The sequence below is a fragment of the Akebia trifoliata genome, chromosome 15 (assembly GCF_017979445.1).
Source record: "Akebia trifoliata isolate Shusen 1 chromosome 15, ASM1797944v1, whole genome shotgun sequence".
NCBI lineage: Eukaryota > Viridiplantae > Streptophyta > Magnoliopsida > Ranunculales > Lardizabalaceae > Akebia > Akebia trifoliata.
The window spans coordinates 11,240,033-11,267,783 of NC_141389.1; the positions used below are offsets into that span (position 1 = coordinate 11,240,033).

A 27,751-nucleotide genomic window follows, 5' to 3' on the forward strand; every position below is an offset into this window, starting at 1 on the left:
CAAAGCCACTTTATTCGAATTATAATATAGAACTCTAATACCTTATTATAATTAAATAACTACTAAGGATAACTTCATACAAATCCTTCCTAATAGAATTAAAATTAAAATAAAAAAAAAAGTGAAAAAAAAAAAAAACTAAAATATAAGAGAGAGAAAAGATAGGAGCCATGTAAAAGTGAGCAAATTGTGAGCAAATTTGCTCACAATCCAATAATTATTTGACATATGACGTAGATGGCGTGAGCAATAAGAGAGAAAATTTCTCTCTTGCACATGATACAAAAAAGGAAATTTCTTCGTTAAATCATCTTGTGGCATTCAAAAACATGATCCAATACCACAATATCGTACATGACGAAATTCTATGAATTAAAAAAAATATATATATTTTCATCATTGAATTTTAATTTTAAATTTAGGTGCTCAGTAACCATCCATTTTCAACACCTTGAATGAAGTTAAAAAAATTTTATTTTTTTTTACTATGAGTTTTTAAATGAAATCTAGGTTGTTGTGGTGTTTGATTGCCAATATGATAATTCATGTGAGTCCTACGATCCTTTTTAAAATTTGAAATCTTAAAATTAAAATTTATAAGCAAAGGACGTGTGGGTAGGAAAAAGAAATTTTCTCTCTATTACTTACGCCATTTGCACCATATGTCAATCAAGTGTTGGTCCGTGAGTAAAAACTCACTCGTATAAAAATCATTGGATTATTATAATTATATTACTACCTTTCGAAGTATTCAGAATTATTTGTTTTCAAATTTTTGACGTGGGACATATAAAAACTCTTATAAAGCATATATATGCTGCATTTTCCCATTTAGTGAGTGTTTAACTGCGTTTTTCCAACCCAAAATCGAATAAAACTCGATTTTTTGCCTTATTCCGAATGGCTAAAAAATTATTCTCCAAAAACACTTCAGCAAAAAAGTGATTCTTGGAAAAGTGATTCCATAGGAAGGACTCAGAAGAGCTCTACACAAAGTCCCATTAACAAACAAATACTATAAGATATCAATGGACACGTGGCAATCTCACCCTCAGAGTGACACACCCCACACATCAAAAACATTTAAGAGCCAGCTCAAGCTTAAATTGGACGCGGCCCATACTACTGATCAGGTGTTCCTGCTGCCGTACCAAATCCCAAATCCTCAACCACTCTACACCATATCATTCCTCAAGATATAATCAGCGTAAATCTCGAGGAAATCTAGCCGTACTGATCTTGTGTGTCTATCAAACACAAACTCCTCTATTCTCGTTTCAGTCCAAATTCCAAAACCTCTCTTAAGAAACCGTTCTTCTTTCCAAATCAGATATCCTTCAAAATTTAAATAAAACGGCACAAAAAGGCAGAGAAATACAGAACAAAAACCTGACTCAAAATCAACCACTTCTGCTAATTTACTCCTTGTAAGTGTTCATCCTTAACCTACACCCCCATCTCTTCACCTCTTCATCTCCATGGACGATCCTGTACAAGCTTACCTTAATCTCGATCAATGGGGAGACGTAGAAAGCGAAGAAGAATCCAACTATCAACCTGAATCTCCTTCTCTTTCTTCTGAATCTTTCTTATTGGGTTTTATTATTTCTCATATTGTTGGTCTTCAATACTATTCTGGTTCGATTAATGGAAGAGAAATGGTGGGTTTAGTTCGAGAACCCATTAATCCTCATGACGTAAACGCTATTAAAGTCTTTAACATGCGATCAATCCAAGTTGGATACATCGAACGATGTACATCTCGTGTTCTTGCTCCTCTAATCGATGCTGGTCTCATTACGATCGAAGGAATTGTACCCCTTACTCCTGGGTCTAAACACAGGTATACTATTCCTTTTCAAATCCACATTTTCGCAAGAATTGAATCGTTCCCCATTATTCAATTTGAGATTTCTCGAGGTGGGTTGTTGTTAATTTCTCAATCTAGTCCTTCTTTTAATGTTTCTGAGTCTTTAATTGTTAAAGAGAAGAAAGTTGAGAGAGGGGTTCGAAGTGTTGATGAGATTTTTAAGTTAGTGGGTTCTGATGAGAGCAAGAAGAGTTGTGGAATGGAAGTTTTGATTCCACCAAAGAATGTTATAAAAACTGAGCTATTTTTGCATCAAAAGGAAGGATTGGGTTGGTTGGTTCATAGAGAGAATTCTCGAGAATTGCCGCCTTTTTGGGAAGAAAAAAATGGGGTTTACTTGAATGTTTTGACGAATTACGAAACGAGATCGAGGCCCGAGTCTTTAAGAGGTGGAATCTTCGCTGATGATATGGGTTTGGGTAAGACACTCACATTGCTCTCTTTGATTGCAATTACGAAACCCCATCGTAATAGTAGTGAAGAGGAAGAAAGGGAAGGAGAAGAAACATTATCTTTCTTACTTGGAAAGAAATCGAAGGGAAACCGGGTCAAAAGAAGCGTAGGTTCGTGTAAAAAACAAAAAGTGAATGAAACTCGAGAAAACAAAGGAAATACAGAATCGGGTCCGAAAACGACTCTAATTGTTTGCCCTCCATCGGTATTTTCAACATGGTTAACTCAACTATGTGAACATACTAGACATGGTAGCTTGAAGGTTTACATGTATTATGGGGATCGTACTAAAGATGTGGAGGTGCTTCAGAAATATGATATAGTTTTGACAACTTATAGTACCTTAGCTTCTGATTATCATTCGAGGGGTTCACCTATGGAAACGATAGAGTGGTTCCGAGTTATTTTGGATGAGGCACATTTGATTAAGAATGCAGGAGCTTTACAAAGTCGAGCTGTTATTAACCTTAAAGCTAAGAGGAGATGGGTTGTTACTGGGACACCTATTCAAAATGGCTCATTTGATTTGTTTTCACTTATGGCTTTCTTAAATTTTGAGCCATTTTCAGTTAATAGTTATTGGCAAAGCCTAGTGCAACGCCCCCTTAATCATGGAGATGAAAATGGGCTCTCACGGTTGCAGGTAAGCTCACGTATTGTCCGTCTTTAAGAGCCTTTTTTTTTTGCATTCTAATCTTCACATATGTTGTATTCAACTGCTCAACTTACAATATATATATTTTTTTGCATTGACACTATTTGATAGAAAGTTTAAGTGCTTCACTAAATGGGACATTACTTTAATTATAACTTGGTTAATTAGCAAAAATGCACACAACTGCGAAGTATCTTCTATGCTTTCATCCTTATATTCTCGTGCACTCATGCATATTCATCAACCCACCTTATACTCATAAGAAAAAGAACCCTTGTCAACTCGTTGACACTCCATATAACTTTTAGCCTTTGCTAGATGTTTTCCTTGAAAAATAAAATTTTATAGGAATTTTTACCAATAGGCCAATGTCCCATAAAAGATCCTTTATAGGAGATGCCCGCTTGCCAAGTTGGTAAAGAACCAAAGATTGTGCGTGTTGATACCACAAACTTATGCTCAACAGCTTACCCATTAACCCTTTTGCCCTCTTGAAAAAGAAAATAAAAATTATTCACATTCTCATTTCGCTCACATTCAATTCATAGAGATTTTGTTGATATAGGTGTCAATGCAAAACTAGAATTGTGGAGAGAGATGTTGGAGTCCAAGGGCTTTAGCAATGTTTTAAAAGGCTTACGCCTTGAGGTGAGGTGTAGGGATCATGCCTCTAGGCTTAAGCCTCATAAGGATTTTGTGAGGCTTACGCCTGAGGTGTGTGAGGCGTACACTTCAAGGCTTATGTCTTGAGGCTTTGTGAAGCTTAAGCCTCAGTTTTGGCGAAAAACCCCAAACTCGTGGGTCATTATTTGAATTTTTTTTTTTTGGAATTTTTTTGTTTTCTTTTACACAAATACCCTACCCCATGTCATTTATTTACTAAAGCCTACTAGATAAAAGTGTTTGTTGGTTTAAAACACAAGTATTGAAGAGAAATCTCAAAATCCCTCTTTCAAACCCCATTGTCTCCCTACACCAAGATTTCTTCCTAGAACTTCCAATACTCATTCAATTTCGATTCCATCACTTCCAACAACTTTCTTCCAAGACTGTGGTTATATAGAAGCAACAAATCAAGTATTTACTAGGTTTTGGAGGACCCTGCTGGTGAAGATGATTTTTAGTTATTTTAATTTTTCTCTAGTTTGTACTAGGGTCTAAAACTTCATTTGTAGGCCTAGACTAGTTGTTTATTTGATGTTTGATACTATGAGTGATGAAACATTGTTACTAATCTAGTATGTTACATTGCTACTTCCCTACACTTTTGTTGTTTAATGTTTATTTGATGCTTGATGGTCGTTTACTTGTTCATATATTTTTTTTATGAATTTATTATAACTGTTATATATTTTTTAGGATTTTTATTTTAATTAATTGAAGCTTGTGCCTCGCCTCAAGAACCCAAAACGCCTCAAGTACGCCTTAGATACTTTAAAACACCGGGCTTTAGAATAAGTAGAACTAAGATCAAGTATGGGATTGTAAATTTAGTACTGACAACAAGAAAGAGGATTGTCGAGTAAAAATTGATGGTCTAAAAATATCATGAAATGAGTACTTTACATTATCTTGGATCTATTACACATAAAGATGAAGAGATTGAGGAAGATGTTTCCCATAGGATCAAAGCTGGATGGTTAAACTGTTAAAGTGGAGGTGGGCTTTTGAAGAGCTATATGAGTGACACGTACCATTGAAATTAAATCTAAAATTTTATAAGACAATTGTAAGACTAACCATGTTTTATGGAACTAAATATTGGGTGATTAAGAAGCATCATGTTAATAAATCAAACATGGCAAAGATGATAATGTTGAGATGGATGAGTGTAAAGAATAGGAAAGATAAATTATAAAGGAATGCATTCAACAAAATGTAGGAGTAGCTCCATTAGACAATAAGCTAAGAGAAAGTCAACTGAGGTTTGTGCATGTTCATTTAATCGACTCCAAATCCTTAGGATAAGACTTGGATGATGATGATGAATGTTGGGTTTGTTGCTTTGTATTAACATCATCTTTCATTTCTTTAATATTTGTTGCTTCTGCACACTTTGGTTACACAATAATAATTGTAGATGACATGGGTTTAGTCCATCTCTTAAGTGTCCCTATATCGATACTTAAGGTGCCATTAAAATCCTATCATGTGGCTTATGAGTCCAATGGTGGAAACAAAAGGTATAACCATGGTCCCAACTGAGACTTCTCAGAATTTGGCATGACCGAAACATAACAACTTGAGATTCTGTTCGTATTCTTTATCTCAAAATGTTTTAATTTGTTTGGGTGAGAAAAAAATGAGATATTCATTCAAAACAAGAAAAGTAAAGATGGAAAACAAGTCCAATTGCGACTGGCTAGATCGCACTTTTTTTTTATAGATAAAAGGAAATAGAAAGTACAAAGGTAAACCGAGGTGACCTACTCAAAGAAAAAACAAAACAAAGTAAAAGAACAAGCACAGAGCCAGATTGCATTTTGTAGGAGAATCATTGAATCTTTGAAGTCCAAAGGGGTAGTGGATTTTTTTACTATATGAACGCTTGATAAACCTAGTTGTGTTGTACTTGAAATGTTATCATACTACACAAAATATCATGTGATATGTTGTATGGACCCAATTTTATATTTTTCATATTTATCATTATTTTCTTAATGTTATCTTTTGGGTTAAAGGTGAATCGGGGTGGGAATAGATTTGGTGTAGCACTGTCGAGTTGGTAGTTATTTGAAGGTTAGTCAAACACTATTGGGTTTGAGGTGGGCATGTTTAGTGTAGATTTAGGATAAGATTTAACTAGCCTTTATCAAACCTGACCTGTCTTCCGCTCCACTAAATGTACTAATGGGATTCTCTAAACCATTCCACAAATAATTCCTAAGCATCCCTTCCAATCATCACATCACCAAGTCCCACATAACATTAGATTGATAGCTTGCTCCTAAGGGAAAATCTGAGTAGGAGCTAGGCAACCCCTAATGTCAAACACTTAAATGCCAAAAAAAAAACAAAAAAAATTCTTAACTACGTTAATGCTCAACCATGGCATCTCTTTGAAACAACAAAGAAGATCTCTCAAGAAAAATCAATAATATCATCTGCAAATTGAAGGTGGGATATGTCTATATCCCACCTACTAACACCAAAATCTCCTAGGAAACTCAAATTTTCCTAGGAAACTCAAATTCATAATGTAAAACACTAGAAAATAGGAAAAATGGGTATGGATGTGGGGCCACGATGCCATCCCCCAATATGACAGATGTCAACCTGTTGCTGATATGTTTCTAAATTTCTATTTCATGATAAAACTCAATAAAACAAACTTGGAAATGTTGCAATTTGAAAACCTTATTTGAATTCATTTTCAATATGATCACCTTTTACGGAATTTTTTTTCCTGTAGTTTAGCGTTTTACAGTATTCTGACAGACTTGATTTGCATTCTAGGATTTCAGATCCATATTGATTTTTAATGAAACTCATGGATAATTTTGTTACAGGTTTTAATGGCAACCATTTCTTTGCGAAGAGCAAAAGACAACAATTTGGTTGGACTACCACCAAAAACCATAGAGACTTGTTTTGTGGAGCTCTCTACTGAAGAGCGTGAACAATATGACCAAATGGAGGAAGAAGCCAAGTGTGTGGTCCATGACTACATTCGTTTTGGCAGTATTATTCGCAACTATTCCACTGTACTTGGTCTTATTCTTCGGCTTCGTCAGATCTGTACTGATATGGCCTTGTGTCCTTCAGATTTTAGATCTCTGCTTCCATCCAACAATATTGGAGGTAACAAATTTATAGAGGACTTATTTTCCAATCTTCAAAGTTCGAATCCACTCCCTTTGGATTTTGAAAGAATTTTAAAGATTCTTTGATTCATGTTTGAAATGTTTTTCTAGAGATTCGTTTAATTTTGCACTTTTTAACATAGATCACTTGCCGTTTGTCCTTTGGTTTGTTAGACGGTAGAAGTGAAGGCTTTGTTAACTTCTTGATTGTTTTTGAGAGATTCTATTGCCACACCAGCTTTTGCTAACAGCACCTCAATTCATATGTAAATCACCCAAGAATTATTAGCACATATCTTGGGGGTGGTGTTAGTAAAATTTGGTATGACAATAGAAGCTCTCTTTTATTCTTTTTTTCACCTGCTTAATTATCATGTCCACAATGCCTTTCTTTCTCTTCATGGGTAGTTGAGATAATAGGATTATACGTCAAATGATGATTCTTGTGAAGTCCAATAAGGTGATAGAAATGTTTCTTGAATGCCAACATTCAACTCCATAAAGCATGTCCAGAATTACTTTCATCTGATAAAAATGGTCCTTTTAATGTGATTGGAAAATGCTACTTACATTGCATTGTAGAAGCGCACATCCTCTAAACCCCCGCTTACCCAAAAAACAAAAAAAGGAAATAAAGAAATAAGGGTAAATGAAGGATCAATTTAGCCCTCTTTTGGCAAAATGTACTCTATTTACACCTTGGATTTGTTCTTAAATTTCGTTAATGTGTAGGATTGTTGATTTTATGCAAGTTATTTGGTCGTTTGTAAGGTTTAGTATGAACTAGAGATGCACTTCGTAATATATAAACTTTATAGAAGTGTGAACCACTACTTTGGTCCCTTTTTTTATGTGAAATTCTTTTAGTGCCACATTGGAAGATAATAAGGAGTTTCTTGAGTCTATGAGAGACGAAGTTGGTATTTAAGGGTGGAGCCCTTGGAGCATCCACATTTTCCCCCCTTGGGGACTATTTTGCACCAACTAAGCACACAAACAAAAGCACACATGCGCCTCGATATGAGCCAAGCCATATCTTATCGGAGTGGGGTGTGGATGTGAGTGTGGAGATGAATGAGGGCTTGGATGTGTGTTGTGGGTCCCATATCTTTTTGAACAAAATTTTCCCCTCTTCATTAGTGTTTTACCCCCAGGAACAGCAATGTTGGCTATTATACTTTCGGAATTTTTGTCGTGCCAACACTTGGTGACACATGGAACTCCTCAACATGGCACGACACTCTGTGACATGTATGAAAAGCATTAAATGAAATTATCAAAGTCTGTCTCATTTCGATTGGGTAAACTGATTAACAAAACACAGTTTATGGTATTGTAACTTATTAATAAAAGTGCTTGGGCTCTTAAAAACTGTGTATAATATCGAATAATTTAAATTAGGTGCTGACATACATAGTTTTACTTTCTTCTTTTTGTCAAAATTTCAAATCAACTCTCTAAGACTTCCTTATCATTTCTATTATTAATACTTGCTTCATATCTAACATGAAATACGATTTGCCTATCTTAATTCTTTTATCTTCTTTCCGCATTCTTTAAGATAGATATTTGATTGTATACATCCATTTATTTTTGTATGGCTGTATCACCATATTCAAATTTTCAGAATTTGGTGTGCCAAACACCTGTCAACACCTTGACACTTGGCACCCATGCCGCGTGTCCAGCTAACACTGCTACTCTTGTTAAATGTGAACTAATAATCCACATAAACACGCTTTTAATCTTGGCTTTCCTTTAACATGGTATTTAAACCTATATCTTTTATCCTTTTAAATTTTTATATTAATTTTTAGTGCTTTTCATTTGTTCTTTTTTACCTTTTGACTGTTGGAGGGCCTTTGCTGTCTATAAAAGTGGACGTCCTCCCTTGTTGCGGATTAAAAACACACACCCAGAACCCAGATATGTCTTCCATTGTCATTTTCTTTCATTCTTTTTTTTCATATTTTTTGAGGGACTCATAGCTTTGGAATGCTTCCTATCCTGGCTAACGATTGTTGAATCATGGGGATAGTGAGTAAGACTTTGCACTGTATTTGATTTTCTTTATTTTAAGGCAAAAGGTGGGGCCTCTTTCAAACCCCAGCTTATCAATTAAAAAAAAAAAAAGAAGACGACTTTGCACTGTAAGCTGATATCTACCTTAAGGACACTGCACGTGGGAGATGTCGAACCCAGTGGTGCATTTATGGGAATCCAGACCAACTTGAGTAGAAATTAGGAGCCTTCTTCTCCATTTGTGGAATCAAGACAATTCTTGGGTGGGCTTCTCATTTGGTTCAAGAGGTTTAAGGCAAGGCGACCCACTTTCTATGTTTCTATTCAATATTGTTGTCATGCCTTCGATAACAAATGAGTAGACAGTTTCCATTTGGGGAGTTAAGTAGTTTTGAACTTGGTAACCTTTGGTTTCACATATATAAATTTTTGATGATACACTTGTTTTCTTGGATGCCTTCACAGACTAAGTCAGATTCTTGGGTGGGTTTTTTGATTTGTTTTGAAGTTGTGTATCAATATGCAAAAAACCAAAGTATTAGAGTGGGATTAGTTTCCGATCTTCTGTTTTTGACAAGTGTCTTGCAATGCCAAATAGACCTTCCTAACTTCTTTGCCTAGTAGTGTGGAACTTCAGCTTGATAAGTTAACACAGAAGCTCACTGAAATCTTTCAAAAAGACACCTGAAGCACATTACCCATTCAAAATTGACCCTTGTCAGTCACAAAGACACAAAATGCACATAAAAAGTGAAAAAGAGGATAACATACATGAAACTTGGAAGTATGACTATGTTGTTGCTTGGAAGGACTAGCTGGCCTATGAAATTGTCCTATAAGTTCTTTAACCCATATAGTGCTTGCAATGTATTGTTCTTTGTGGGATCTGAATGTGTTCTTATTTTAGTTAATCTCACATTGTCTTGTAATTATGTATGTACTTTAATTGATAGATTGTATTTTGTGCAGACGTAACCAATAACCCAGAATTACTTAAAAAGTTGGTCTCAATGTTACAAGATGGAGATGACTTTGACTGCCCAATTTGCATCTCTCCACCAACCAAAACCATAATTACATGTTGTGCTCACATCTTTTGCCGAGACTGCATCCTAAAAGCACTAAAACGCCAAAATGCTTGCTGTCCTCTCTGTCGCCGCCGCCTATCCGAGTCAGATCTCTTCTTAGCCCCACCAGAATCTCCAGACATCCCCAATACCGAGATTCATACTTCTGAGAGACCTACTACATCTTCAAAAGTCGCAGCCTTGTTGAAATTCCTTATTGCAACTAGAGAAGAAAATCCATCTATCAAATCTGTAGTTTTCTCACAGTTCAGAAAAATGTTGATCTTACTTGAAGAGCCACTCAAGGCAGCCGGTTTTGGGACTTTACGATTAGATGGGTCGATGACAGCAAAAAAGAGAGCTCAAGTGATCAATCAATTCGGAGACCAGGGTTCGGGTGCACCAACAGTGCTGCTCGCAAGCCTTAAGTCTTCGGGTGCAGGTATAAATCTGACGGCAGCATCGAGGGTCTACTTGATGGAGCCATGGTGGAACCCGGTGGTTGAAGAACAAGCCATGGACCGGGTTCACCGGATTGGGCAGAAAGAGGACGTGAAGATTGTGAGACTTATCGCAAGAAATAGTATTGAAGAGAGGATATTGGAGTTACAGGAGAGGAAGAAAAGGTTGGCAGGAGAAGCTTTCAGGAGGAAGAGTGGTAAGGATCGGAGAGAAATTGGAATGGAAGACCTCCGCATCCTTATGTCCTTATGAACGACCTCTTATATGATCATGTACGTGTTATCTGTTGAGTGTATATTTTCCTCCACTCTCGAGTGTGTCATACCTCATTTAATCCCTGTGACCCTCTTATATTCATAGTTCTCCCCCTCCATAAGATCAGTCTTTTGGAGTAGTTGGTTGGTTAACATGGTATCAGAGCGTTGGGTTCGTATGGGTCACGGGTTCTTATCTTTCCACCCTTATGGGTGAGGGGGAGTATTGAGTGTATATTTTCCCTCCACCATCGGGTGTGTCGTACCCCAGTTAAGTCCTGTGACCCTCTTATATTCGTAGTTCTCTCCCTCTTCATAAGAATGTATTTTGGAGTAGTTGTTTAGTTAGCATTATCTGTCGTTTTCATGCATAAATATATAAGTTTACATTGAATTATTGCGCAATATTTTCATGGAGATTCGTTTTAACCTCTTTTCATTGAATTGGCACTTTTCAGGTGAAAAAGAAGGATATAAGAAATGGAGGCGAGAAACAATACTTGTGATCCAAAACAGGATCCGTATCTTTCAAAATTTTGAAACCTTTTTTTGGATGGTAGGTATGGCCATATTTTCTCTCTTTTATACAATTCTAATGAATTATAATTTTGAGGGAGAGAAAAGAAGCTATGTTTGTTTATTTTGGCTGAAAGACAGCAAAGTGAGTACCCCTATCCTCATGTGGGTCTTGGAGATGAAAATTTCCAATATTTCCTTAATTTTCAGAGAAACTCACAGATGTTCTTAAGAACTTCTAACTTTTTGCAAAGATGGGATGAAAACAATATTAAGTATTTTTGGTTCACATAATGAAAACTTTTTTTTGTTGTATTAATATTGCTTTCTAATTCTTTGATTCGTTGTGGTTATCTTTTTTTTTTTTTTTTGTTGATATCGTGGGTAGCCCCACCCTTCAGGTGGGACCCTGAAGGGTGGCCCCAAGATATTCATAGCTTCGTGTGGTTTCAAACACTTGACCTACTCATCCTGAGTGAGGAGCTTATCAAGGCTCAGCTTGCCACTGGGTAAACCCCTTGGGGTTATTCGCCAAGGTCAATCTAAATTCATGTCCTTTTTGGCTTTTCTGATACCCTTTTATGACTTTCAAGTTGCATTTTCTTTCTATAGGGTCTGGGTATCAGTCTCTCTTTGCACATAGCCAAATCATCGTAATCGACTTTTGCTTAGTTTATCTTCTATTGGGGGTGCATGGATGACAAATGTTCCACATTTTTCTATAAAAATTATGAGCGATTTATTATTTGTTATATATCATTATGATGATGCTGATCATCATTGTCGGATCCTTATCCATATTTCTGGTCAGAACCAGGAATAGTGGGTCCACTTTGGTACTATTAGGATCCATCTTACACAATCGAATGGATCCATATAATATTTTCCCAGCTTTCGTTTATACAAATGCTTGAGGTTCTAAAGACAGAGAATGGATTAAGATAGTAAAAGTGGATATCTATGACATATAATGTGGTTCTGTACAAGATTCTTTCTATGGAGGCCTTCGGGATGACCATTCTATCACTTTGAAAGTAATTAATCGGCACATGTGCATGGGTGACACCAAGATTTAAGACTTTTCTTGGATCGAATAAGAGTCGTGATCCAGAATAGTTAACCATTCCTATAGCAAAATACAGTGTCTATACGGCATGTGTTTATTGGAAAACAAACACATTGGTTCCGTGCTATATAGAAAAATGGCTTGGTTAGGAGCCCAACGTGTCTTAAAATCCTACCAAACCATGCCCCATATAGACACTGTTTTGGACCTGACTCATCGAATAAATGATCAAGGCTGGAAGAAAATATTGATTCGTAGGGATTAATAAAAGCTTAATGTCCAAGGGGGGATTTGCAGAGGGGGCAATGGGTCGGATTGAGTCGTGTTTGTGTCGTGTCAAGATAAGGGTATTATGAAAATTTACCAAGCCCAAACCTGACCCATTTAATAATCGTGTCAAAATCTTACCCAAACCTAACCCATTTATAAATCGGTACACCTGACCCAACCCATATACAACTTGCTTAAAAAAATTGTAATCTTCATTAAAAAAAATTAGTTCGTTTTCCACAACTAAAAATAAAATACCATTATTGAAAATAAAGTCACACAACCATAAATTAATTTAAATGATGAAAAATAACTTTTTTTTGAATTTTTTTTTCTTTTAAATTCATATAATTGTCCTTTACAACCATGTGGCATCAGATTATGTTTTTGGATGTCATAAGGTGATGTGATTTCAAAACTCTCCTTGCTAACTTAGTAAGCAAAGTATTATTATTATTATTATTATTTGTTAAGCAAAGTGTATTTTATTATCACATAGACATACTAGCATTAAATCTTAACGGGGTTGTTTTGCCCACAAGGATCACCATATTAGGAATGAAACACTACATGCCTCTGGATCTCAATGAAAAATATATTAAAAAAAAATCTATATATATATAACTTAGTAAGGAGAGTGTTTTTTCTTTTCCCAAACTAAAAATTTAATCATTAATTATTTGAAAAAATATTTTAAAACACATTTTATATTTTATAGAATTTAAATATATATATATATATATAATGAAAATTTTCAACAAATTTTAGATAAAAAATGGGTAATTTAAAATATTCTTTAATAATTGTTGATGTATTTAAACTATACATTAATGACAGAATAACTAAATGTGTCAAAATGGGGTAAGTGGGTTGAAGCCCCAAACCCAAACCCAACCCATTTAATAATTGTGTTAGACGGGTTGACGTTATTATGACCCAAACTCAATTAGACTTAACCCAAATCAACTAATTTCATATCATTTTCGAGTCCTATTCACGAGTTGTGTTAAGATTACCACCCCTACGGGCAATTATCCTTACAAGAATTTTCAAATCCTATAAGAATTTATGAGCTATTACAACAAATTACAGAATAAAAAATTTCCCCCATTTTATTTATAGATCTACCAAGAGATACTATGAATTATTGAAGTAGTTAGTAGGCCCATAAAGTGTCTCAAAAGGCCTTTTCAGGGAGATGAGATGACGTTAAAGTCTTTGTATTAATGAGAATTTTATAAAGACGACTAGACTACATGGTACAAAATGATTATTCATCAAGTTTAGTTTTTAAAAAAATGGTCAGGGCCCAGAAAGTTATATTTAAAGCCCGATTTACAAAGACTTCAAGACGAATCATGCGATAACTCCCCTAAATTAACATAATGCATTTGTAGTCCTTATTTATTGATTATTTTCATGTTTACTGTGATTTGGGCCTAATTTCGGTCAATTATCTGTGATAGGTCAAAAATACGAGGGTTAATTGGAAAAATCAAGAAATTTTCTTGCTTCTACCACTCTTCAATGTCCATAGCCAAGGCCCAGCCCAAAATGCAGACCTTTTAGGCCCACATTCACCACGGTGCAGTAACAGCCCACGCAGCGCAGTAAAGGCAGTAAATCAGCTTATCTTAGTTTTTAGTTACTTTTTCTTTATTTTTCCCTTGTAAGTTTCTTTTCAAGCTTTGTAATTAAAAGGAGGAACAGTTAATTTTCAGATTAAGATATATAAAAAAATAAAAAAAAGAGCTTTCTCTCCTCTCTCCTCTCTTATCTTCTCTTTTAAATGTCTGCTTTTATTGTTATTGCGATGATCTGTGGCTAGACCCTCCATTAGAGATGTTGAGAAGTCATGGGAAAGATAATCTTATTTAATTGATTTATTTGGTGTTTATGCTTCAATGTTTACATGTGATGATATTTTAGTAGTTAATCATTAGATCTAGCCTAGGTTATCTTGATTCTAATGATTTAGACTTAGATAAGTTCAAGTTGAATCATGCTCTATTAAAATTGATTTAAATAGTTTTTACGATTTTGTTTCTCCGAGATTAATCATAATTTCTTATATATTATTTGTGCTCTAGATCTAGTCTTGGTTATCTTGATTTTGATGATTTAAACTTAAATCAGTTGAAGTTGAATCATGCTCTATTAAGATTGATTTAGGTAGTTTTTATGATTTTGTTTTTTTTGAGATTAATCACAACTTATGATCTATTATGTATGCTTTAAAGGGTTAATCTTTCGATCCAACAATATTAGATTATTGATTGGATCGAGATAAAAATCAAACACGGACAAGTTAATAAGGTTGATTGTTCTTAGTGGATTTGACCGATCTAAACCTTTTTACATTGTGATCTTAACTTTCGTTGCTTTTACTATTTTTGATTAATTTAATCCTCACAAATCATTTTTATTGGTTACTTTATCCCTGATTGTTTTAAGTTAAAATTTAAATCAACGTTATCTTAGTGGATCGACCCCTTGCTTCCCAAGATTTTATTTTATTTGTCTCGTGCTTTTCTATTCGATAATCTATGACAAACACAAATACATGAGATTATACAAAGGAAAATGATGAAGTAACATTGAAATTAACATCATTGTACACATTGTTGACGTGGATGTGTGTACAGGACCATAAATGTTTCATTAAGATGCGAGTGAGAAACATATATGGTTTTGTGCACACCAATGTGCGAAACGATGTCCATTTCAATGTTACTCGAGCATGACTCTTATAAGAAAGCAAGAGGAAGAATCTTAAATAACATGGATTAATATAATAAAAGCAGATATGTGACTTTGGACAAAATTGAATGGAGGAATAAGATTCATTTCGCCAAGTGCAAGCCTTTTGCTAAAGCTTCGATGACACTAAAATATTTCAAAGTTTGAAGAGCGCCTTTACTAAAAATTGAAATGGTAAATAATTTGTTATTATCGTCATATACACAAATAATGACCATTATGAACAATTAAACAATCTAATAATGGAATGCCATTATTTTTTGAAAAACATAGAAGTTTTGAATTCTAAACTGTCATCACTTAGTTTTCTTAAAATCTATAAATGATAATACCTAGGGTGTCAATGGATTGGTTTCACTTCAATTCCATGCATATATGTAATCGAAACCTAAATAAAACATTGATTTTGGTTCATATGGTACCACATCCGAGGGGTGGCAATCTTAACATGACCAACGAACACAACTTGACAACGATATTAAATTAGTAGGTTTAGGTCAAGCCTAATTGAGTTTGGGTCATAATAGTGTCAACCTGTCTAATACGATTATTAAATGGGTTAGATCCAGGTTATGGGTGTCAACCTGCTTAACTCGTTTAGTTATTTTGTTATTAACATGTAGCTTTAAATATATCAATAATTATTTAAGAATTTTTTAAATTACCCATTTTTTGCTAGAATTTTATAGAACTTTTTCATAATACATTTTTTTCAAACTCTATACAATATAGATGGTGTTTTAAGATATTTTTCATATAATTAACGGTTAAGTTTTTAGTTTGGAAAAGAAATAAACACTTTCCTTACTAAGTTGTTTATTTATATTTATATTTATATTTTTTTAATATGTTTTTTTCTCATTGAAATCTAGAGGCATGTAATGTTTAAGATATTACTAAGGCTTGTATGTCTCATGAAATAATGAAATACATTTTGTCTAGCCAATAATAATAATAATAATAATAATAAAATACTTCTCTTACTAAGTTTAATAAGGAAAGTTTTATGACCACATTACCTTATGACATCCAAAAACATGATTGGATGCCACGGGGTTATAAAGGATAAAATTCAATGAACTTTGAAAAAAATAATTCAAAAGAAAGTTATTTTTCACCATTGAATTATAATTTTAAATTTTTTGAGCTCGGTTAACGTCCAATTTCAAAATCTTAGATCAAGCTCTATTTTATTTTATTTTTAATCTATGTTTTTCCATGAAATTTAGATGACTATGGTGTTGGATTACAAATATGGCAATCCATGCAGGCTTAACTACCTTTACTAAGATTGTGATGATAACAAGGCTGAAGATAAATTAGAAAAGTGTGTTTTTATCATAAAAAATTTCGTGTAGCTTTTTTTATTAAGCCATGGACACATTCTTTTTTCTTTATTTCTCGTCCCTTTAATTGGTTGTGATGCATTGATGATAAAACTTAGTATATTTTTTGTGATATTTATTTAATGTTGGTAGATATTAGTTTACGATTGTGTGACTTTATTTTTAGTATTTGTATTTTATTTTTGGTGATGAAATGAAACTAATTTTTTTTAATAAAGATTAGAATTTTATTAAGCAGGTTATGTATGGGTCGGACATGTAGACCTATTTATAAATGAGTTGGGTTTGGGTTTAAGCTTTTGACGTGATTATTAAATGGGCATGGTAAATTTTCATAAACCCTTACCTCAACAAGACACAACCCGACCTATTGCCACCCCTACTGCACCTTATTAATTCTTGTGTGAGTGATCTCGAGGTGTAAGCCAAAGGAGTGAAATCACCTCAACCATATGCATCTAGTTTATCAATTTTATGGACATAATTATACTATATTTTTTTAACATATAATTATTTACACCTGTAGGCATCAAAATTTAAAAAGACTTACAACTCTCTGAATTACCAAAAGGCCCCTAAAATCAAACTTGGGTTAACACATTTTAATTCAAACCTACTGACCAAGACAAACCTAATATGATTTGGGCATTCTCTAATAAAGTCTATACACTAAACAAAATCGAGTGATTTATATATTATGTGTTGGGCCTTACACCCAATGATCCACAGAATCCTTAAAAAAAGATTTGGATGAACTTAACCTTTAACTAACCAATCAAATCTTTTAACTCAAGGTTATAGTTGGAAAGATAATTTAATTTAAGTCTATAAATACCAAACCTTCCTCATCTGGGGAGGATCGGGATCATTTTCTCTCAAAAGACAGAAGACAGAAGCTCTCAAACCCTCCTTTAGAGATGAAGCAAAGTTCTTTAAGCGACTTTTAGACTTCGATTAATGAGAAATCTTTCTCTGAAAGTCAAGAAATCCTTCTCAACAGATCAAACGCAAAGCACAAAGACAAAAACTCCGTATAAAACCTCTATAGAAGATCAAGCATCAAAAGCAACCATCTATACGTCTAAATTCGTCTTTTTAGCCGATCACATGCGAAGTCTAAAGAGAAGAAAGCTACACACACGTCACCATCTTTGTTTTAATACTTGACTATTAATTAGAGGAAAACATTGAGATCTGTAATCTCCATTTTTCATTAAAAATCAATAAAATCATTAGCGATCTTATTTCATGAATTTCAAGGTAGTTCTATGAAATTTATTGTCGACAAATGTCTTGCATGTCCGGTAGGACTATTTCAGCTTCTCATCTTTCAATTATTTGCAAAAACATCAATAACAACATCAATGGCATCTCACAACGCCAATGTTATCGCATCATTAATATAGAAAAAGTTAAGAAAATCCTTTTCTCTAACTTTGAATCTACTCAGGTTGTCAATCGCGATCATCTTGTGATGCGAACCATGAAGAAAACTGGTGGTTCCTGGTTGGTTGAGCCTCTCTATCATTACTCTACATTGTGGGAAAATATTATAGAAGACAATTTATCGAATTCTAGTCGAAGTCAAGTAAGGGTTCATCATGATCTCTATCAATTACTTTCCTATTAGAGACTCACTCTTCTATCAAAGCGGTAATGATAACCAGAACACTAATGATGGAAGACCAACTATCCCAGATGGTAGACACCATCAACAATTTGACAAAGACAATGTAGGAAAATGACATTCAAATTGCTACCCTAGTTTGTCGTTTGGAGTAGATAGACAAAGCAAACGAATCAAACACTGGACCCCTGCATCCACCAAGTTTTACCCCTAAAATATACATGACTTTGTATGAAGATGAGCAACGAGAAGATCAATCTGACTCACAAAATGCTATGTGAAACCTTCCGTAAGAATCATTCACCCTACTATCTTTTCAACAGCTACAGACAATGACCACTAACACCATTTGCTATGTGACTTTGTACTCAATGTATTGAGCAAATGCATCTTTCGATGGGATACTAGCCACCAATATTCCAATAGTTTGAAAGAAAGGACAATCTAAAGTAGAATATTGCCCATTTCATCAAAATTTATAATGTTGGAACATATGACGACTTCATGATGAAACAATTCATTCATTCTCTCCATGGAAATGCATTTGATTGGTACATTGGCTTAAAACCCAACTCAATAGATAATTGGGATCAATTGGAAAGAGTATTCCTCGGGCACTTCTACAACACCAAAAGGACGGTAAGTATGGTGGAACTCATTGTTATCAAACAAATGAATGATGAACTAGTCATCAAGTATATCGAGCGCTAGAGGAATCTCTCTCTGGTGGCCCGTCAAATGTTAACACAAAATCCCATGTCAGATCTGTAGACACCCCAATTTGCACGAATCCGTTAGGAAAGTCCAAATTTCCTCGAATTGATTTTGAGTTAGACTTAAACTTCTCAATGGACCCACATTGCCACTTGGCATCATATTCATGCATACATGCATACTATTTGCATCTCATATCATGCCCATACCTTGTCCTTAATCCACTTTAAACCTATGTCCATCACCCATATCCTAAGTCCAAACCCAAGTTCATATTCCAAACCCAAGTTCACATTCCAAACCCAACATCAAGTCCATACCCAAACCTAACACCAAGTCCCTCCTAAGCCCAAACCCAAGTCCATATCTTAACCCAAACCCAAGCCCAACACCAAGCCCATTCCAAGTCCATTCTCTCACCCCTTCACAAGATGACACATGTTGATACCTCATAAGCCTCCAACACCCAATGCATCATCTAATTGGAGAGTCAACCTTTCTTTTGTGAAAACTCAAGAATGCCCTTCTCAAAAAGTCTAGTCAAATCAAAAAGGTTATTTGATCTTTGGTAATAATCCATAAAGGTGAGAGAACTTTCCATTATGCCCTCAAAAGGTGGGAATCTTCAAGTACATACATGGAGTTCTCCCATTGGTCTATTTCAAAAATATGCTTCCACCCTTACTTTATTTGTTATTTACAAATGAATCAAGATCTATTTTTTACCTACCACATCACCTTTACACATGTCATGCTCCCATTTACCCTCCCAAAAGCACTTTTGTTCTCCCATTGGTCCATTTCAAAAATACACTTCCACCCTTGCTTTATGAGTTATTTACAAATGAACCAAGATTCACTTTTTACCTACCACTCCACCTTTACACATGTCACCCCCCTTATTCACCCTTCCAAAAGTGCTTTTGTTCTCTCACCTCTATTTACCAAAAAACCAAGGATCAAAGAATGCTTTTAGGATTTCTTCACAAATGTCATCTTTACCCTCATACAAATGAAAAATCCAAAAAGAAATAACCTAAATCTTATGTCCATTCTCATTATTTTTAGGGTTAGACCACTTTATCCCCAAAAGTCCTTCAAAAACTCTATAAATACCCTCATTTTCCAAGAACAATTCATGCTCTCAAGCCCCCATCTCTCAACCTAAAACTCTACCCAAATTTCTACTCACTCTCTCATATTCTAAACTTCAACTCACTCAACCTTCAATCACCTTACTCAACTCTTAAGCTCACTTCTCAAGATCAAGTTCATTCAAAACCATCAAGGGACAAGGTAGGGTTTAACATGTAGTCTATCTATTTCAAAGCTTGCATCTTCTTCTTCTAACCTTCTACTTTATTTTATTTTTAGAAAGCCTTAGGATGTAATGCATACTTTCTCCCATCCCCGGTAGATTGGACTAAGGTTCGATCGAAAGGATGGGGGTTGAAGCCCTTTTCACCTCAATCTCATGCATCATATTGTACACAATGCACACACTCACTTATGCATGGCAATGATGAAGAAATGTGTCACCCTCTTGATGGGGTGAAACACTAAGTTTCTAGCCATGCATACATGCATCATGATTGTGGCCTCAAGGGAACTCCTTCATGGGGTCTCTCTAAGAGTTCAAACCAACATTCATTTCCTAAATTTAATGTGATTATATGGGTCATTCTCTTCCATAGAATATCCCTAATGTCACATTGAAATCAAAATCCCTTTTTAGGGAACATTCCACTTAATGCACACACCACTCTTACCATACATTCTCATGCATTTTAATATTTGTTTTCTTGATTTTTTTACAAAATAAAATGGCCAAGCAAGGTAACCACCTTTGGTGGAGAGGATGGGGTGCCTAACACCTTCCCCATCCTCTAACCGGACCTTCTTACCTAGATCTCAGGTAGACCGTGCCCTTTCCAACATATGAGAGTCACTACAATGCCATGGAAAAAATGATTTTCAAAATGATCAATTCGGGTGCCCATTCACACCCATTTCTAAAAAAGAATGGTGGCGACTCCAAACAATGTAGTGTTGAGGTTCATTGTGAACATTTCATGTCTACAACTTGGCGACTCCACTGGGGACTAGTGGGTCCAAACCGTTTTTACTTGGTCATTTGTTCTTCTATAAAAAAATATCCAACTTTTTTTCTTGTTCTTATTTTTGTTTCTAACATGTTTGTTGTTGCTTAACTCCATTGCCTTTATGATTTTCCTTTTTTTGTGGGAGTGTATGTAATATTTATTTCTTTACTTGTTCGAAATTGTAAGGGTTGATACACATTTGTAATGCACTTGTGCACATTCGATTCATATCTCATTGCACAAACCACCTTCTCCTATTTTAAAAATCTAACCCCGGATGCCGGTACTCTCAAGCCCCCTAGATCGTTCATTTGGGGAGGCGGGGATGAGAACATCCACCTCAATCACCAACCTAAGAAGTGTACATTTCAATGTGCATGGAGGTTTGAAGATTGAGTAACCTCAAACCACCTATAGCCGTATGCATCAAAATACGATTAGAGGCATAGGACACAAATGTCAAGATGTATCAACCCTTGGGTATCTTGTAATGTTCTTTTTTTTTTAGCCCTTGAAGTCAAGGTTGTAATGTCCAAAGGGGCAAAGTTGTATAGATTTTAGGTTTTTTTTTTTTTCTTTATTTTCTTACATGTCCCCCTAGGTAAAGGGGGAAATCTGTATATATTTTTATGCTTTGCATCATAAAAAATAAAAAAAAAAATTTGTACCCCAAGCCAAAAAACAGAGGCTATGTGCCTCAAAATCTTAAAAAAAAAAAATTTTTTTTTTGCAAAAATTAAGGTTCTGGTCCGTTTTTAAAGAGCAGACCAATACAAAAGCTCTTCGGTCCATTCATTAAAAACGGACCCCCAAAAAAAAAAAAATTTTTTTTTTTTGCTCATTTTGTTCCTTACATCAGTCTTAACAACTTTTCTCTTGGACTTTATTTTTCTTTTAAATTTTAGGGCTTGAAAATGACTAAATAAACCATTTCTTCGTTAAACTTAGGGTCTACCCCTCGCCACTTTGTGTTTGACCCAAATGGAGCTCGCCTCCACTCTACCTATCAAAGTTGATCCGGACCCAATGTGACACACTATCAACCTTACCCATATCCACTTCTAAATGGGTCCACGACCCATACCATATCCAAATGGGCCCACAACCCATATCCACTTCCAATTGGGTCCACGATCCATATCCACTTCTAGATGGGTCCACGACCCATACCATATCCAAATGGGTCCATAACCCATATCCACTTCCAATTGGGTCCACGACCCATATTCACTTCCAATTGGGTCCACGACCCATACCATATCCAAATGGGCCCACAACCCATATCCACTTCCAATTGGGTCTACGACCCATATCCACTTCTAGATGGGTCCACGACCCATACCATATCCAAATGGGTCCATGACCCATATCCACTTCCAAATGGGTCCACGACCCATACCATATCCAAATGGGTCCATAACCCATATCCACTTCTAGATGGGTCCACGACCCATATCCACTTCTAGATGGGTCCACGACCCATACCATATCCAAATGGATCCATGACCCATATCCACTTCCAATTGGGTCCACGACTCATATCATATCCAAATGGGCCCACAACCCATATCCACTTTCAATTGGGTCTACGACACATATCCACTTCTAGATGGGTCCACGACCCATACCATATCCAAATGGGTCCATGACCCATATCCACTTCCAAATGGGTCCACGACCCATACCATATCCAAATGGGCCCACAACCTATATCCACTTCCAATTGGGTCCACGACCCATATCCACTTCTAGATGGGTCCACGACTCATACCATATCCAAATGGGTCCATGACCCATATCCACTTTCGATTGGGTTCACGACCCGTATCCACTTCCAAATGGGTCCACAACCCATATCCACTTCCAATTGGGTCCACGACCCATACCATGTCCAAATGGGTCCATGACCCATATCCACTTCCAATTGGGTCCACGACCCATATCATGTCCAAATAGGTCCATGACCCATATCCACTTCCAATTGGGTCAACAACCCATATCCATACCCAAAGGGGGTCCACAACCTATATCTGTTCCAAATGGGTTCACGACCCATATCCACTTCAAATGATTTTACGACCCATATCCATTTCAAGCGAGATCCACGACCCATACCCACTTTCAGATGGGTCCATGGCCCACGTATATTTCGAGTCAGGACCACAACTCGTACCCAACCCAAATCAGAGCTATCAGTTAATCTACCTTTACAAAATGCCTTTTTAGATCCATGCTGACAAACCGTCGGCTCCGTGCTAACAAACCTTCAGCTTCGCGATAATAAGCCTCTAGCTCCGTGCTAATACCTTCGGCTCCGTGCCAATAAACCTCCAGCTCCGTGCTGGCAAACCTCCGGCTCCGTGCTGATGAACCTTCGGCTCCATGCCAATAAACCCCCAGTTCCGTACTGACAACTGTCGGTTCCACGTCGATAAACCTCCGGCTCTGTGCTGATGAACCTCCGGTTCCGTGCCGATGAACCTTCAGCTCCGTGTTGACAAACCTCCAGTTCCGTGCTGATGAACCTTCGGCTCCGTGCCGATGAACCCCTAGCTCCGTGCTAACAACCTCCGGCTCCATGCCGATGAACTTCCAGCTCCATGCTAACAAACTTCTGGCTCCATGCTGATGAACCTTCGGCTCCGTGCTGACAACCGTCAGCTCCGTGCTGATAAACCTCCGGCTCCGTGCCGATGAACCTCTAGCTCCGTGCTGACAAACCTCCGGCTCCGTGCTGATGAACCTTCGTCTTAGTGCCGATAAACCCCCAGCTCCGTGCTGACAACCTTCGGCTCCGTGCCGATAAACCTCCGGCTCTGTGCCGATAAACCTTCAGCTCCGTGCTGACAAACCTTCAATCCATGCCGATGAACCCCAACTCTGTGCTGACAAAAAATCCAACTTCAACCCAATTCAGGATTTTCTTAATGCAACTTTACCAATTAAACCGATCTGACCTAATAAATCATCATGCATCTTCATTATGTAAATTACATATTAACGCCTAACCTCTTATCTACAGGTGGCCAAACGACCTAGAAAGAAGTACTTGCCACCTGACAATCCTCCATATTTTCTACGCTCGCAACCAATCATGAGTACTTCAGAGCAACCTCAACAGACAGTGACAGAAGTAATAACAGATCTCACCTCAAAGCTAGATATAGTAGTGAAGGCATTGGAAAAACATGATAAAATTTTAGATCTACTAATGGCGAATCCAAGCGTCATTCAAGCTGTACAACATCATGCATCCGGTTCGAATCAGGCTATACCCGAACAACTGCAACAACAACTTCCGCAAGCACCGAATACCTTACCACCTACCGTCCCTACCAATCAAGGACCACCAATTCACATTCACTGTAATCAACCACGACATGAGATCATTCAAGAGGAAGAATGTGAATTTAGGGCAGCTGAAGTAAGGAGTACCACAGAAGAGAAACTTGCCAACAAGCTTGAGGCAGTCGAGGAGGAGATTAGAAAGATGAAGGGCAAGGACTCCGTAAGTGGAATGAAGTTCAGAGACCTCTGCCTATACCCCAATGCACCATTACCACCAAAGTTCAAGTGTCCTGATTTCGAGAAGTATAACGGCATTGGATGCCCTCTATCACACTTGAAGCTTTATTGTGGGTCCATGTGCCAATTTGGGGATGACGATAGGTTGTTGGTTCAACTCTTTCAAAGGAGTCTGACAGGGGTAGCTCTTTCATGGATTTCGCAATTGGATCACTCTCGAATCAAGAGCTGACAGGATCTGGCTACGATTTTCTCAAAAGAGTACAAATTCAATACAGATATGGGATTGGACAGGAATGATATGGCAAAAATGACTCGAAAGCCGAAAGAAAGTGTGAAAGAGTATGCGCAAAGGTGGCGGGAATCAGCTTCCAAAGTAAAACCACCTATGACTGAACAAGAGATGAATACTATATTCATTTCTACTCTGGGCCATTCATTCTACATGCATCTAGTGGGTCACACAACTACAAGCTTCTTGTCATTGGTCCAAGTGGCGGATCGAGTAGAGGATGGTATCCGATCAGGTCTGATTTATGACTTGTCTAGTCTAGGGGCACCAGCAGGGGGGTCTACTCAACGGAAACCGGTAGTCTTGAACAAGAAGAAAGAAGAAGCACAAGTTAACAATGTACAACCTGTTCGACCATTTTCCATCTCAAACCAGAGGCCGCCAATACCTCAGGTCCCTTTCAAGGTGAACCCACCTCAAGCTGCACCGGCTCCACCAGTATTTCAGTTTGGTCAAAATCCAGTATTTGGTGAGAACCCACAGTTCGCCCAGAATCATCAAACCGAGCAGCGTAGACCCAACAGAATCCCTCGAGTCTTCACTCGTCTACCTATGACTCTATCCGAACTACTCCCAGCACTACTCAGGGGAGAATATCTCACTAAGAGGCAGCCAAACCCAGAGGCGATAAAGGGACCAGGGTACAATCCCAATCAATTCTGCGAATTTCACATGGGGGCACCAGGGCATGCCACTGACCAATGTTGGCAACTCAAGCACCAAGTCCAGAATCTAATCGATAGGAAAACAATCATCTTGGATGGTCCGACAACCCAAGCACCTCAGCAGAATATCAATCAGAACCCGTTACCAACACATAATGGGGGAGGCAATGGACCGACAGTCAATGCCATAGAGAGGGATGAATCGAGTTTCAACCTTTCAGTTTTGATAGCACTTATTGGCTCTAAGGTTAGAGTCAATTTGAGGAAAGAACCAACATCATCGAGCATCAATGCATTGCCACCAAATACAACCAACCAATCATCATCCCAATTCCCAATCAATTTCACCAATCTCACCATTCGCTCTAACTCCCAAACTTCAAATCCTTCACAATCACCTCTCATTATACCCTACACATCACCAATTTCAAGCTCTACCGCTCGTCTACCTCTCATTATAACTTGCACCATACCAACGACAGGCCCTTCTTCCCGACCACCTCTCGTCATACCCTACGTTGCACCGACCCCTCAAACTTCAAGCTTCTCCTCCCAACCACCCCTCATCCTATCTTATACCAATCCACAAATCCCAAATATCACTACGCCAACCGTCAAACCCAATCCACCACCTCTTATCCTCCATGTAAAGCCAGATCCTCAACCCATGACCATCATATCCCCTAAACCCTACCCATACCACTCCAGCCAAACCGTCCCATGGAGTTATGAGACGATGACCGTAACATCTGCAGGGTTGAGAAACCAAAAGAGGCCATGATCATGGACATTGGTCATATGACTAGATCGGGGAGGTGCTACAAAGTACCAGAAAAAGAACAAAAAAGACAGAACGAGGAAGAGGAGAGAAGAAAAGGAAAAGGAAAAGGAAAATTGGTAAAGGAAGAACAAATACCACAAGGGGAACCAGAGAGAAAGAAGAGCAGAGTAACTGACAAGGAGGCAGCTGATCTCCTCAAACTCATTCGAAAGAGCGAGTACAACATAGTAGAGCAGTTGAACAGAATGCCAGCTCAAATTAGTATCTTTGACCTACTTTTAAACTCAGAGCATCATCGGGAAGCACTCCTTAAAGTCCTTAGTAATGCACATGTACCTGAGACCACCTCACCAGAAGAGTTGGAAAAGACAGTACGTCAGATCATGGCCCCCAATCCGATCACCTTCACCGAGGATGAACTTATTAGCGGAGGATGTGGACACATTGAACCATTGCACATTATGGTAATGTGCACAGGAATGATGGTAGCAAGAGTACTGATCGACAATGGTTCAGCTCTTAATGTCTGTCCTCTACAAACGGTGCACAAGTTAAACGCGGATTTATCTTACCTCAGGCCAACTAGAAGGACCGTAAGAGCTTTTGATAGTAGGAAAACTGAATCGTTAGGGGAACTGGATCTCCCAGTCACCATTGGATCATGCACGTTTGAACTAACATTCGAGATTCTGGACATACCTTCTGCATTCAATCTCCTTCTAGGAAGACCTTGGATCCACACCGTAGGGGCAGTCCCTTCCTCTTTTCACCAGCGGGTCAAATTCATCATGGGACAGAGGATGATATCGGTCCTCGTAGAAAATCTCATACCAGTCGATCGATCGCCGGATGTGCCTTATATCGATGTAGAAATGACCGGGGATAAAGAGGGGTTTTACGCCTTTCAGTTTACATCTATCAATCACATCCAAAGGGGAAAAGAGAAGACAAGGGCAAGGTGGTCAAAAGCAAACCTAATGGTCGGACGAGTGATGAAAAAGGCGGGATATCGTCCGAAACAAGGGTTAGGGCCTAAAGAAAAGGCAGAGCCACGTTGATCAGCATACGAAAACACATTCCCTACTTTGGTCTTGGATTCAAGCCTACGAGGAAGGACATCTCTGATATGAAAGGATAAAAAAGAGGGAGCTTCGACTTGCACGAAGACAGAACCGAGAGCCTAATGTGTGGAACTTGGGCAAAGTACCACACATCAACATCAGTTTTCCCACATCTCTTGAAGAAGTCAGATGACTCAGCAGAACTGCCATCGACAAACCACACAGGTGAACCAAGAGTTGTAAGTATCGAGCCCGTTCATTTGCAAGAAGACTCATTCGTTGAGTTCCCACATTCCTTTACAGATGGCATGGACATCTTGTTCGGAGGGAATTCCGAATGGAGTCAAGAGGAAGAAGAAAGAGAGCCCGCCAAGGCGGAAGTCGCGACATGCGAAGAAGAAAAATCACCGTTCCCCTTTCAAATCGATTGGGGATCTGTC

At 37.3% G+C, this 27,751-nt stretch overlaps 1 protein-coding gene across 1 annotated transcript; it reads left to right on the forward strand.

Moving 5' to 3' along the window:
* The first annotated feature begins 1,312 nt into the window (after positions 1-1,312).
* LOC147384340 (DNA/RNA helicase protein) lies at positions 1,313-11,425 on the forward strand. Its single transcript, XM_086425956.1, has 4 exons — positions 1,313-2,966; positions 6,488-6,779; positions 9,773-10,604; positions 11,045-11,425. The coding sequence occupies exons 1-3, from the start codon at positions 1,479-1,481 to the stop codon at positions 10,582-10,584; spliced, it is 2,592 nt and encodes an 863-aa protein (XP_086282082.1). The 5' UTR covers positions 1,313-1,478; the 3' UTR covers positions 10,585-10,604; positions 11,045-11,425.
* The last annotated feature ends 16,326 nt before the right edge of the window (positions 11,426-27,751 follow it).

Bases quoted from the DNA above. Each gene is read 5' to 3' on its own strand.
- LOC147384340 (XM_086425956.1), top strand. From the start codon at position 1,479: ATGGACGATCCTGTACAAGCTTACCTTAATCTCGATCAATGGGGAGAC. The intron at 2,967-6,487 runs GTAAGCTCACGT...ATTTTGTTACAG, and splicing joins ATGGGCTCTCACGGTTGCAG to GTTTTAATGGCAACCATTTC. The intron at 6,780-9,772 runs GTAACAAATTTA...TATTTTGTGCAG, and splicing joins TCCATCCAACAATATTGGAG to ACGTAACCAATAACCCAGAA.